Here is a 14,240-nt window from a genome sequence, read left to right as displayed (position 1 = left end):
TTAGTCTATCTCTCTTTCTCTCTCTCTGTAATGATAACCCCTCTATCAATCTTTTCTTCATCAACTCTTGATATTTCCTCCCTCTTCTCCTTCTCGTTCATCATCATCTCAAAACTGTATTAATCAATCTACATGTATAAGACTCCTGAGATTGATCAATACAGTTCTTATAATATATGACCATTATGTACAAACAGTAAGACAATTATTCCAACTTGATGGGCAACAACGTAATCTCCATTTTCTCCTCCTCGTTCAAATATTGGCTTCTTTTTCAATTTTCATTCTTTACTCTGTTACTTCTCTTTCTCTCTGCACAGTGTATACTCACAAGAAAGTAGAATCAATGGTTTGACATGAACCAGTCTAGAAAATGAACTAAATTTATTCAAGTATCAAATACATTTTGAATTTCAGACAGCTTTCTCCCAGGAGATGAAACAAATGTCTCCCTAACCAGAAACTGACAAAATAACTAAATGCCTTCCCCTCTTTGTAGTCTCTCTTATTCTTCCCCTCTAGTGATGGAGGGTCCTTATCCAGTAGCACACAAATGTCTCTATACATAGTAGACGGCCATCTCTACATGCCTTTCTTCCCCCCCCCCCATCCATCCATCGTCCAGTTCCTCTCTACCTCTCTACCTCGAATGGCTGAACATTACCCCCAGCGTCAGGGCAGAGAACACCCATAAATAATGACTCCTACAAGCTTGAGTCCCCTCCTTGTAGAAAGTCACGTATCACTTCTGTTGTCCATTGTGAAATGAGCTCTCTTGTAGCATCTACGTCATCTTCTGATTCATCGGCCATAGTGTTTGATGATGCTGCAACTGATAAATAAAAGGAAAAAGACAATCAAATTTAAGTTGGTAACCTGAAGAATAACGGTAACAAAAGAACCCTTATCACACTAGATCATGGGGAAATATTTTTGTGCTAAAGGGTGACCCCAAAAGGGTGACCCCAAAAAGGTGACCTTACCATCAAACTGAACAAAATATCGGTCTGCCAAATTCATATTTTCGGGAAAAAATAGATGCTCTAACCACCCCCCCCCCCCACCCCCCTCTCATTCACCGCTGGCTGAGTCGATGTGAAATTTCGGCACGATTTTCAAATTTTAACCCCCCCCCTCGAAAATTCCTTCATACGCCCCTGTCATGTAGATCCTCAAGTAGAGCTCATCAATACATACTATTATATTCAGATCAAGATCGACAAATCTATCGTTTTCATGGCCTCTTTTACTTTTTTACATTTACTAATTGCCATCACTATCCAACTGTCGGCCATTCTAGTAGATCCTATTCCAATATCAAATATGTATAGTCTATAGAATCTAGACCTATTCATATTTCCTGAGACATAAGTCTCATTTTACTGTAAATTTGTTAACTTCTACCTAAAACACAAGGCAATCAGTCTACTTAAAATGCACACTCATTTAAACATACGGGACTGGATCTAGAGGTCTAGGCCTACATTTACTCAAGCTTGACCCGGCCCACTCTCATGCATTACGTCGTATTATCAGCTTTATTCGTCATAAAATGAATAAACACAAACTTTGGTTTCTTACCGTACAAACGATACTGGAGTGAAAGAAAATCACTGCAGAATAGCGGATTATGTACAAGATTAAGATGTTGCTTCGATAAGAATCCCGTTTTTGCAACGGGACAGCTGATCACGGCGAAGGTAAAAATGTACTAGAATTATGTCCCGCATGCTTTGCGATGAAACAACCGTGAAGACACGGATAATTATCTGGCGGCCGCCAGATAATTAACTGGCGGCCGCCAGATAATTAACTGGCGGCCGCCAGATAATTAAGTGGGCCGCCAGATAATTAATGAACGGCGGCCGCAGATAATTTCTCTCAAATTTATTTCGTAGGTGGCACTAATGGGCTTCCGTAGTTAGCCTAGGCGGTGGGATATAGTCTAGGCCGACATATTCCGACAAGCGGATCCGATTTATTTGTAGTATATAGACCTATATTTTCACGACAATTTTCTTATTCACTATGACAAATGTCCCAAAGTTTTAGACTAGGTAGATGATCTTGGGGTGAACGATGTCAGCACCCACTTCCACTTAAGTTATTGTACCAGGACGCAATGTCTAAATAATTACTTTTATCTAAAAAAAAAATTTAATCGTTATTATGATCATAACCATCTTCTTTTGGCATTATTATCATCTTTGTATTAGTACATAATAATACTTTCAAGAAGTATTTTACATGATAACAGTGGCTGAGCCAGGGGGGGGGGGCCGGGGAGGCCGGGCGCCCGGCCCCCTTGAGAAAAAATCATGTAAAAACACATGATTTTTAACTTTTTGGGGTGCAAATTTTTATATATTTTCTAGGACCAAACAAAAAGAAAATACGCTCATTACCCCAGAGTACGGGGTTACCAACTGGTATAGGACTCTTTTATCGTTTATATTACAGTATTATCATGCAGGCGCGTATCCAGGATTTCTTAGGGGAAAATTTGAAAATCGCGCCGGCCGAAAAGTCGCTCAGTGGAAGGGGGGGGGGGGGGGGGGGGGGGGGGTAGTGAGCACTATTTTTTTTTTTTGCTCCCGAAAATTTGAAAATCGCGCCGGCCGAAAATTCGCTCAGTGGGGGAGGGGGGGGGGGGGGGGGGTAGTGAGCACATATCTTTTTTTTGGTCCTCGAAAATTTAAAATTTGCACCCCCCCCCCTTGAGCGCCAGGGGGGGGGGGTCCAACGCCCCAAAAAAATAAAAAATCATGTGTTTTTACATGATTTTATTTCAAGGGGGGCCCTGGATCCGCCACATGGGGCCCATATGCGTGGGTTCTTGGTGGGAAGGCCCATCTGGTATACATCTGGTTTTTGTATGGGCCACGTGAGCTTTAGTCAGCCCATACAAAACCCAGATGGGCCTCAGATATTTTGCTATCTGAGCGTATTTGTGAAACTGGCACGACACAAATTGGTGTTGGGTCCAGGGGGCGGAGCCCCCAGAAGCTCAGGGGTTTTATACATTAAATTATCGTCAGATGTGCATATTTTATACCTTATTTGTGACACTGGCAAGTCACGAATTGGTGTGGGGTCCAGGGGGCGGAGCCCCAAGAAGCTTTGGGGTTTTATACACTAAATTATCGTCAGATGAGCATATTTTGATACCTTATTTGTGACACTGGCAGAAAACAAATTGGTGTTGGTATCAGGGGGCGGAGCCCTCAGAAGCTCAGAGGTTTATACATCAATAATCGTCAGATTAGCATAATGTTATACCTTATTTGTGACACTGCAGGTCACGAGTTGGCGTGGGGTCCAGGAGGCGGAGCCCTCGGAAGCTCAGGGATTCGGGGCAATAAATAACGGTCAGATGAGCATATGTTTATACCTTATTTGTGACACTGGCAGAACACTAATTCGCGTGAAGTCCAGGGGCCCGAGGTGGGTTCCATGGGGAAGAGCCACCGGAAGTCAAGGGTTTTAGGCAATTAATTACGGTCAGATGAGCATATTTTGATACCTTTGATATCTTTCCCCTTTTATTTCCTTTTTTTTTTTCCTCCTTTTTTCCCCCTTTTTTTTCCCCTTCTTTTTCCCCTTCTTTTTTTTCCTTCTTTTTTTTTTGCCGGGGGGGGGGGGGGGAGCCGGGCCCCCATCTTGGATCTGCCACTGGGGGGGGGGGGGAACGCATTTTTTGCCCCCCCCCCAACAAAAAAAATTAAAACGCGTTTCTGCTCATTACGCCAATGTTTACCCCCCCCCCCCCCCCAAATCCCAAACAGCTTCTGGCGCGCCTGCAGCCAGGAATCTATACTCTAAATTCTACTTAATGAAGAAAATACAAGTACATTATGTAATTGACTGGCGCTTTGCGACAAATTTGAAAAGAAAATTTTAACTGGAAGTGCCGTTCACCAGTAAAAAAAATAGTTCTCATTACCCCCCCCCCCCCCCCCCCCCTCCCCCACTGAGCGAATTATCGGTCGGCGCGATTTTCAAATTTTAGGGAGCAAAAAAAAAATTAAAAAAAATAGTGCTCACTACCACGGGGGGGGGGGGAGGCTTTTAAAGGGAGGGAACATGCATACGCGTACTCTAAATAACACCGAGGGGCGGGAGTTGCATAATTATTCAATTACTTATGTTGTTTCCATGTATTTTTATCTCTTTTTTTTTAATTTCTGTTTTACCCCTGTTTTATGTAGGCCTACTATGTAATGAATTTTACCTAAGAAAATTATTTAAAAAATACATTAGGGTATTGAATTGCCCTTAATAAAAAAAAATTTTAATACGGTATTTGCGATCGTCTTGATGGCAAACACCATAATACAATCTCTTGTAATGATTGCATCATCATTGACAAACTGTGGCAGAGAGCATTTTGATGGCTCATGTTTCATAACAAATGAAAACAATAATAGCATCATATAGTTGTAAAAGTAAAAAAAATCGCCCTATATCCCGTAACAATATTTTCAGGACTTTTTCAAGGGGGAAGTTTCAAATTGGATGGCATCATTAATGTGTTCCGGGGTGTGTCCACAAGAGTAATAATAAGCAGTTAAAAATGTATTTATTTGTAACATATTCCTCTGGGGCAACCTTTGGTACGTGATCCGTGAGCCCTCCGCTCACGTACCAAAGGTTGCCCCGGAGGAATATGAAATGAAGGACACTCGCACTCGTACAGTCTTTCTCTCTTGCATCATTATTATCATCATTATTTCCTCTTTATTATTATGGATGTATGAATTGGATTTTTACAGACGTGTATCAATCAGATATGATGATTTAGGTATGAGGACCAACATCATCCGAAAGACGTGGTTCAGTTTCGAACCGGGGTTGTCTTATATAGCCCAGCCTTAGTCAGTTTGAAGGCGAAAAACAGAGAGCTATATAGTCTCTAGACCAACTCACACCCCCCTCCCCCCCCCTCCCTGCAATAAATGTTTAGCCTTTTTTTATCATTCACTGACACCGTATCTAAAACTGCACATAATTCTGTATGCCAACTTTTGTCATTGTTGCTAGTCGTCGAGTTTTAATCGCGAATACATTTTTTTGTTCTCACTCTGATGCTTTTTTGCACTCTAAAAATGGGAATTGCGGCAGTCATTTTCGACCTAGACAATACTTTGATATGGACGAAACAATCTGATGCTAATGCCTTTGTGCAGGTAATTATTGTTTGTGTATACAAGAGGTTACACCCTTTTCTAAGCAAATACAACCTAGGCCTAGCCGTCTACACGAGCCTGGCGTGCCGGTGGCGCGGGCCACTACTCAACTCGGATCGGGCAGGGGTTTCTGTGTCGCACCCGAACGGCCTGAGCCCTGACCAGGGGCATGGCATGGCCTAGCCGGTCGGGGCGGCGCGGGCCGCTTGGCCTGGTTGGATGGCGATGGGTCACGCCTAGGCTAATATACATTGGTTCCACTTAACAGATTGACTATGATGCGTCGAAATTGAGCTCAATGCCCAGTATTAAACAGTTTAAAATACGGCTGCAAGAATTTCAACACAGAGCCCAATTTCAACAAGAGATCACTCATTCTGTCGGTGTCAGTAATCCAACTTTAAGCAGTGCAGTATGACTTATGAAAAACCTGGTCAGAAATCCATTTGATAAATTGAAGAGACTTTACTAGAATATTTCTAATTAAATAAATGTATGTCCATCTCATCATTTGCAGGTTGCAAGATTTGTCCAGAAAGAAACTCCAAGCTGTAATGCAGAAGAGATAGTCTCAACATTCAGGAAGTTGCTACAATCAGCAGAAAAAGACCCTGAAAACAAGATTCCCATAGATGAATGGAGGACCCAACTCTGGAAAACTGCACTCAACTCCAACCAGAATGAAGAGTTTGCTGCCCGAGTTTACCAACTCTGGAAGAAGCTACGACTTGAGGGGTTGTATTTTGACGAAGAGGTGAGGGCCCAACTGAAGCGTTTACGGCTAAGGTATAAATTGCTTCTTCTGACCAATGGAGATAGTCAAGTCCAGCGAGAGAAAGTTGCCCAGATAGGAGCAGAAGATTTCTTTGATGAGATCGTCATCAGCGGAGACCATCCTGAGCCAAAGCCGCATCCATCCATCTTCAAGACATCTTGTAAACTGCTTGGTGTGGAGGCCTCACAGTGCGTCATGGTGGGTGATAGTCAGGAGACCGATATTCAGGGTGGAGCTAATGCTAGGGTCCTGGCTACTGTGTGGATCAATCCACATGGAAAGCAACCCAGCTCAGACTATGTCAAAGCAGACTATACCATTAAGTCTGTCCTAGAGATAGACAGCATTTTACAACAGCTTCATCCTCCTTCTTGATGCCTTATTCTTGCGTTGTAATGAAGACATTCCAAATATTCCATCTCGCTATTTATTTATTGCTTGTTTCTATTTCATTTGCATTCCCTTTCTATGATAACTGTATTTAGCATTTTGAGGATGGTTGTTAAGTAACTTAAAGCCTGCAAGACCATGCTTCTTTCAAAATGATAGTTTTGTAAGTTTGTACCTGGTAGTTTAATGCCATGGTATGTCTTATACAGTGACAGTGAGGAAGTTTTGTAGTGATTGTCTGGGAATATAGGGCTACAGACCTGCCAACCAGTATGATTTAGTTGTATTTTGTACAATTTTTTTTTTCTTCAATTTTGTGTGTGTGTGTGTGCCATTTTCAATGGCAAAATGCCCATTCTGTCCTGTAAAGTATCCTACTAGCATCCTACTTCGGCAATTTGGAGTCGTGACGAAATCATGCATATTCAACCAATGATCCATACCAAAAAAAATTCCTGTATGTAGGAACTGTAAGAGGCATTGATCGCGTAACAGTCCATGTTTATTTTTAAGAATACTACTTTTATCCGTAAAATACAACTTTCGGGATTAAAGAATACAGTTTTTGAACTCCAGAGATTGGCAGGTCTGGGGCTACCGGGTACTTCAATATTAAAACTAAAGAGATATTCAGGCCCAACTGAGCTACATTCAAGTGCTCCTGAAGGGTAAAGAATACAACTCAAAATATATTGTGACATCCATTCTAGACAATGAAACAACCCTGTTGTAGTATTAGTCGCAACTTCACCAACAGTGCTATTCCTCGAAATTATTGAAAACCTAGCAAGATCATAATCATAAGATAATAATCGGGACTACACACCTTCAAGAAAGATTACCGAGAGTCCTTTTTGAGGACTCCTCAATCCTCCCTCTCTCTCACATGGTGCATCCGCAGGCCTACTGTATAAGATCATACATATAATTGTTTTTATTTTTTATTATGATTAATTGTACCAGTAGTTTCAGTAAAATGTTTAGCTGAGAGATCATTCACAGAGTGGCAATCTTTCTCCTAAAATTGGATTTTTGCCCCCTCCCCTATTTGCCTAATACATGTAATCATGCAAGCAATGGCTTGCCGTATTTGTAAGGTTGTGCAATTTAAATTATTTGCCCAAAAGGTGTGACAACAGATGTTTGTTTCAGTTTTAGATATAATTTTCAATTTGAAGCTTTTAACACTTCTTTCAAAAAGGATGATTACATGTTGTATGCCTTTACTGTTTACTTGCTTCACTCCAATATCAAAATATGGCTGGTTTATCAAATCTTAAAATCTTAAGTTAGAAGTTTTATATCAATATTGTTATAAAAATAGTACATTGTAGTTTTGTCTCAAGAATACTAAAGTGATGAAAACATCTAGTTAGTTCCAATTTAAGGAGGCAAGTTGAAATGTATACCTTTAGCGGTTACTTCATTTGACAGGAAATTGAACAATATTAGTAACATTAATGATGAATGTTCATTCAAAGGGTACTCTAAAATATTAAGTCTCTCACATGTTTCATGTGATTGATTTTGTGAGTTATTTTATTTCTTGTCAAATATACAACGAATCGTACATGTACAGTGTACCTACTTAACGAGATGGGCTCCAGACTGAATGTTGGCATTCATGTTACATCAGATCATCCCTGTTTAAAGGGATAGTTGAGTTCTGTTGCAGAGGGTGCTACACAAAATAATTATTTTGTGAGATAATGAAAAACTGAGTGTCAAATTTGAAAGAACATACAATTTAAATGACAAAATCATCTTTGTTTGATCAAAATCAGTTCAGAGAGAGCTGAAATATCTATAAATATACGATTTCTAATACTTGTGTACCACCACAAATATTAGATAATTTGAAAAAGCCGTTGAAAAAACAAAATAGCGTCTTTTACGTCGTATTTCAGCCAATGCCGATGTTGGCTTTTTTGTTGGTATTTTCGTGTTGGTTATATTACGCACAACTACTCGGCCCATGCATTGTTATTTTTGATTAAATAATTAATTAAAGGTCACTATATATTTTTTTTTAAGTGAAGCTGAATTGGTATGGTCGTATTGACTAAATTTCACACATTTTGGGGTCTAAAATTACCTTCATACCAATTTTAGGTTTGTAAAGGGCACTAAAAATAAGAATAAGAGCATTAACCATGCACTTTAAAGCCATTTGCAGTCTGAAAACAAAACTCAATTAAGTGTCAGGCCGCCCTTGATTAATTGAAAAATTAATTGTGCAATGAAAAGACAGTATGATCATTAACATGGGTAATGGCAGAGAAAGAAAAAGAAACTCGCATGTTATATGGGGACAAAATTGTAAAGATTTCTTTCTCTTTTAGTACGTAATGATCGTATCAAATTTCTCTTTTTATGTAGAGATTGCTTTGTGTTTGTGTACATGCAGTAGTATACTAAATGTACAAGGTGTCAAGAAAAATGGCATGAATTTTTGATCTGCAGGTAATGTATATGAGGCCTTCATATTGGAGCCAGGCATTGCTCAGGAACTTGTGTACATGTTTATAATGAAATAAAACCAACCCATCTGCAATACAATATTTAAACAAAGAAAGTACATACATGCATACAACTTTTCTTTCATGAATGTTCATCTTGTATTGGTGATACATATATGCAGGGCTCGACACTAAGAGCCAAAATCTAAGCCTGACCATTCTTATTTTTTTCTCAAATTGATCAAATTTAGTGCATTCATATACCGTCAAAAAATGACGCAAATGTAATTAAACACAACACAGCCTAGGCATAAACAGAGATTAAAAGTATTCTGCCCGAGTACTGAAATATAATCTCCATGTTAGGTGTGTCAAAGTCAAATTCGGTTTAGACTTTAAGTTTGGAGAATTAATGAATTTGTTATAGTATATATTGTATAAGTTATTTCATTCAGAGTAAATTTTTTATCAACAACTTTGGGTAGCTCTTGAAGATGAAAATTCATGAGCATTGATGGACATTTTATATGCCAAATTTCATGTTACCCATTTATCAGCAACTGCAATGTATCAGATCTGGTATTCTGCCAGATTTTATAAATTGTGCCATCATGCTATGAAATTTGATTGATAATATTAATGGCCTAAGATGAAATCACAATTGGACTACAGATTCCAAATTTGGAATGTGCAATGTATTTAAAGTGTATAAAGTTAATGTGTAATTGTGTATATTTACTCCCTGTTTTGATATTGGCTAAACTGAGACAAAAACGAAGGAAGAGAGCACTTTTGGTTGATTCTAATATGGAATATTTTTCTGTTGTTATCCTGAAGAAAAAAAAAGTTTGCTTTCAGGCATGAAATATTATATAAAATCTAAAAAAATCTTAACTAATCCAGCATTTAGAGTCGGGAATGTAATTTATGTATTGTACCCTGGAATATTTACATACAGTACATCAGATAAGAAATAAGAAATCTTCCTTTTTTTTAAAGTGTAAACTCAATAGACTCATGTATTTATTAACTTGTTGGATTTCTTTAATTGCATGTAAATGCATCTAGAATTCCTAAATCAAAATATTTGAAAATGAGATGTTGATTTTTAGTCATGGTAAAAAAAGATTAATGATGAACACTCTAAATTTTAGAGTTGGGGCTTATTTTTGTTTATCAACTCATGACATACATGTACAGTAAATTACAGGTGTTCATCTTCAATGTAGTTGTTCGGGAATAAATGACATATCCATTTTATTGATTTCTGTAATTTTTTTATTTAGATTTCTAGAAGCAATAAGTTTCATAGAGAACCTTCCATTTTCTATAGAAAAAAACAGTTGTGTGAAGCTATTTACACGTAATTAATCTTTGATTTCTATCATTCACAATCCCCTCCCCCACCCCTTTTTATTTACAAAACATATACAAGTTATTTTATAGAAACATGTACAAGGAAACCCCCTCAACCACAACAAAAACTTTGCTTCATAATTTTCGCTTTAAATTTTAATGAAAGAGCAAACATTTTACTTGACCGTACTTACAAGTGAAACATTTTTCTGAAATTTTACTGGCCCGGGGCCAACAGGCCATTGGTAGTGTCGAGTTTTCGTGAAAACTGTTGATCATTTCATGATTAACATTTACCGGTACTAATGATCCTACTGTAAAATTTTGTCTACCGGTATACAAAATCTGGATGAAAAAAAAAGTACTGGTACATTCAATATCTATAGCCAAAAGTGTGTATTTTTAATGGGGTAGTTAACTTTTTGTCAAATGATTATGCAAAATTACTAAAATTGATCAATAATTTTTCCATATAAGGAAATATTTCTTGGTTTTATATATATAATATATATAATTCTGTAATTTTTTATTTAGATTTCTAGAAGCAATAAGTTTCATAGAGAACAAAATTAGAAATGATGTGGCAGCATAAGACGTATTAAGGGCAATTCAATCCTTGTAATAAGTTGCTTTGTATGAAAGCAGAAAAATAACAGAAACAGAATGGCAGAAGTTTGAAATGAATCGGACCAATAGTAAGGAAGTTATGAATGTTTGAAATATGAGATCCCTAAGTCTATGCGAATCTCAAATTGGTAGTCTGGTCAGTGGATTGTGACGTAGGACGAGGATACCTCTCCTATTTGCTGTGTACAAAAATATCATTAAATCCTGTTTTTCTAGTATGTTCCTTCTCCTTGGGGCAATACTCAAATTATATTATGTAGCATATTATTATACATGTAGGTCCTCTAAAAATAATAGACCCTCCTGAGCCACGAATTTTTGGAAAATTTAAATTTTAGTCATTTTATATGTTGGAACAGATGGGAAAGTAGTCTGGCACTACATCACATTGACATTACCGCTAAAGCCAATTTGAAGTTCCCATACGTATAGTGATTACAACTTTCAAAAATTCATAACTTTCTTATAATTATTTAGTCAGATTTAATTAAAACTTTCATCAGTTTGCTTCTCTGATTTTTCTGCTCTCTTTTAGATTAGCTGTCTATTTGAGTTGGATTTCCCTTTAACCAAGCATATGGATGTGCACGTATCTGTATTGAAATTCTTATTCAATGCAGGATGGATTCAAAGTTTGAAGTGTAGTATTATTGCTTAAATCTCACTAAATTAAAACAAAATGATGTAGTCCCTTTAAATGAACGTTCTGACTTACATAAACAGCACATGAATGACTGGGTAGCCTGCTGCTGTGGGGAATCAATCATGTTGATGAAATGTTTACATCCGGTGAAGCCACATTGTAGAGCCACACCCTTGTGAGTCAGTAGGGGGCTTAGACTGACATGAAGAGATCCGGGGAATCAATAATAAGACACACCTATAGTTGTCATAACAATATCTGATATTATAACAGCTCGAACAGGAGACAAATTTTTTACAATCAACTGTTCTCTCCAGTATGTGTTAAACAAGTTTTAGGAGGTTTTTGGTATTTCACTGCTAATTAAAGGTACAGTAACATATTTTGGGTAATAATGCAAAATCAATTTATTTAAAACTGTTATGAATGGCATTATGAAAAAAGTCAAGTTAGATGTACATGTTAGCACCCAACCCCATAACAAAAACATTAGAAAGAAAGTGTAGGTGCATTTCCTAAATGCAATTTGAAAAGGTTATTAATTTAGCAAAAGGCTTTTGTAAACATAAAATTCATAAACTCTTATTTTTACCTTAAAGGTAATGCACAGTTTTGGGATATTTTGAAAATTGGATGGATAGTAATTCTTATAATTCTCATAAGACAGGCTTTAAAAAAAAAATCTTTCAACACTCAAATGTCATCAAATGGTATATAGAGCCAACTCATTGCTTTGAGACGATTTACATTCACCTAAAATGTAATTAAATTGTAATAATATAGTTGGGAGAATTAAGGAATTGATCAGATCAGTTTTCCCAATTTTTGTCACTAATCTCCAAGTTTGGAAGTGCTTAGTGATTGTAATAGGCACTATATAAAAACTGAGTATTATTATTATTATTATTAATAATAGTCTGCTTTCACTCCAAATTTCAGATAATCTTTAATTGTACATCTAGCATTGAAGTCGCTACTTTAGCACCATTTTCTCTTATCTGAACAATTTTACCAAGTCCCTTTAAAAACGTTTTTAGTTCCTTAATCTGGCCATAAGGTACTTCCTACTTACTATGAGATGGCATTTAGGGATAGTAGTATGCAACACTTATTTATCATGTACCATAACAAGTACATTGTCATATTAAAGGTACAGGGTGCGATTTTAACGTTGGGGTTTACTTTAAAATGACAAATATATTGATGCGTTTTGTTTAGGCAGCAATGTAATGCAGAAAACATAATGGGGTGAATTGTTTTCTGCCACCCCTCCCCCCAAAAAAGCAATTGTTAAAAAAGATTGAATCAAAAAACTCAATTTTTGCATTTCCTGCAAGTTTCTTGACCCTAACACAGCAGTTGTCAAAAAGCTTTTGTTCAACAGGAATATGGAGTAGTGCATAGGATTCATTAAAACTAATCTAAATTGTATCTTGTGTAACTATTGTGTAGAAAATATTCCATAAAATTTGAATACGAGATGTCTGTAATTGTTGAGAATACAAACTATATAAACTGACAACTTAAAGGGCCACTCTAACCCAACTAACATAGCCTTTTAAAACATGAAAACACCTATACTTATTAATATTAATATTTTTCAGAAAATCTCTAAATTGACCAAAAAATGATAACCATCCATTTTTCACAGAAAAAAGGAAATACGGTCACGTGGCTTGATGACGTATTTGACGTCATTGCGGGCATGTCCGATTTGATAATTTTGTAATTAGGAATGACAAAATTGCCAGAAACGTACTGGGATTATCAGGTGCATATTATTTTATTATCTTAAATGTCTTTCTTTCTCAATTAATATCATAGTTTACCTTTTTAAAGACATTTTAATGCCTGAATCACCCTTCTTTTCACCGGAGAGGGTCCTGCAGTGACGTTGTATGCTATTGTGCAATACAGCTCCGAAACTGCTTTTTTTTTTCTGAGCGTTCTGAGTCATCATTTTTAAAGCTAGATTCCAGAATTATTGATGATTTTTAACAAATTTTTTTGTCATATTCGGAATCTCCATCAAAAATTTGTTTAGCCTGTTTTGGTTGGAGTGGCCCTTAAGTAAAAAAAACAGGAAAAAAACCCTGTAAAACTGCATTTAGTTGCTATCTTTCCCCATTATTATTTATCATCATTTATTGACATTCCAAAGACAAATACACTTCACAGATTTTCATGATCAAGTCTCTTTCATTTTATTGCATAAAAACTACGGTACATGGAAATTCTGAAGAATTGGTGTTCAGCTCTTGATAGCATAGCACATTAGGGTTATGTTTCAAATTAAACCAGTAAGTGCAGACACTTTTTTCATTGAGTTGAACAAACTGTGACATTTTACTTAGGCTGATAGATAATGATAGATGAGTCTAGCCTGTGTTGTAGCTTATGCCAGAACATAGGGTCGTTGGAACAAACGGATGTATTGTTTATCCACACAATGCAGAACTCTTATTCTTTCTTTGTCACTCAATGGTGTACATACATGTGGAACTTGAATCGATTGCTAAATCTTGTTTGGCATTCATCTCAAATTTTCAACAGCTTAAAGGAACTGTCTCCCTTTTTTGTATGCAAGAAAATACAAACATCATGAAATTTGTCACAGATCAGCATTACGGTATAACCTAAAAATATAATAATAATGGTGTGTTCTTGTATGGTACTCGTGTCTGTCAGACTTGACACTCTGGGCGCTCAACAACTGTTCCTATGAATAAGTAATATCATGGCCTTACACAGGTTAGCCATCACAATGCACAACCAAGCTAACAATAATGTGCAAAAGAGAAGTT

General features: G+C 37.0%; 1 protein-coding gene and 1 long non-coding RNA gene across 2 annotated transcripts; one reads left to right on the top strand and one right to left on the bottom strand.

Annotated features, from left to right (window-relative positions):
- Positions 1 to 597: 597 nt before the first annotated feature.
- On the bottom strand, positions 598 to 1,632 carry LOC115929771. The gene is made up of 2 exons (XR_004066723.1): positions 1,582 to 1,632; positions 598 to 832 (listed from the first exon to the last, which is right to left on the bottom strand). It is a non-coding gene; the product is annotated as an uncharacterized LOC115929771 (long non-coding RNA).
- A 3,390-nt stretch (positions 1,633 to 5,022) lies between these two features.
- On the top strand, positions 5,023 to 6,705 carry LOC582852 (N-acylneuraminate-9-phosphatase). The gene is made up of 2 exons (XM_782790.5): positions 5,023 to 5,186; positions 5,704 to 6,705. The coding sequence occupies exons 1-2, from the start codon at positions 5,085 to 5,087 to the stop codon at positions 6,334 to 6,336; spliced, it is 735 nt and encodes a 244-aa protein (XP_787883.4). The 5' UTR covers positions 5,023 to 5,084; the 3' UTR covers positions 6,337 to 6,705.
- Positions 6,706 to 14,240: the final 7,535 nt, after the last annotated feature.

This window comes from Strongylocentrotus purpuratus, unplaced genomic scaffold, assembly GCF_000002235.5.
Source record: "Strongylocentrotus purpuratus isolate Spur 01 unplaced genomic scaffold, Spur_5.0 spur5_scaffold_5, whole genome shotgun sequence".
Classification (NCBI taxonomy): domain Eukaryota; kingdom Metazoa; phylum Echinodermata; class Echinoidea; order Camarodonta; family Strongylocentrotidae; genus Strongylocentrotus; species Strongylocentrotus purpuratus.
The sequence above is the reverse complement of the archived record's forward strand: the minus strand, read 5'-3'. Positions and strand labels throughout refer to the sequence as shown.

What these genes read in the sequence shown, in the direction of transcription:
- LOC582852 (XM_782790.5), top strand. Translation starts at nt 5,085, where the DNA reads ATGCTTTTTTGCACTCTAAAAATGGGAATTGCGGCAGTCATTTTCGAC. An exon ending in ATGCTAATGCCTTTGTGCAG is followed by an intron (nt 5,187 to 5,703) that starts GTAATTATTGTT and finishes CATCATTTGCAG; the next exon opens with GTTGCAAGATTTGTCCAGAA.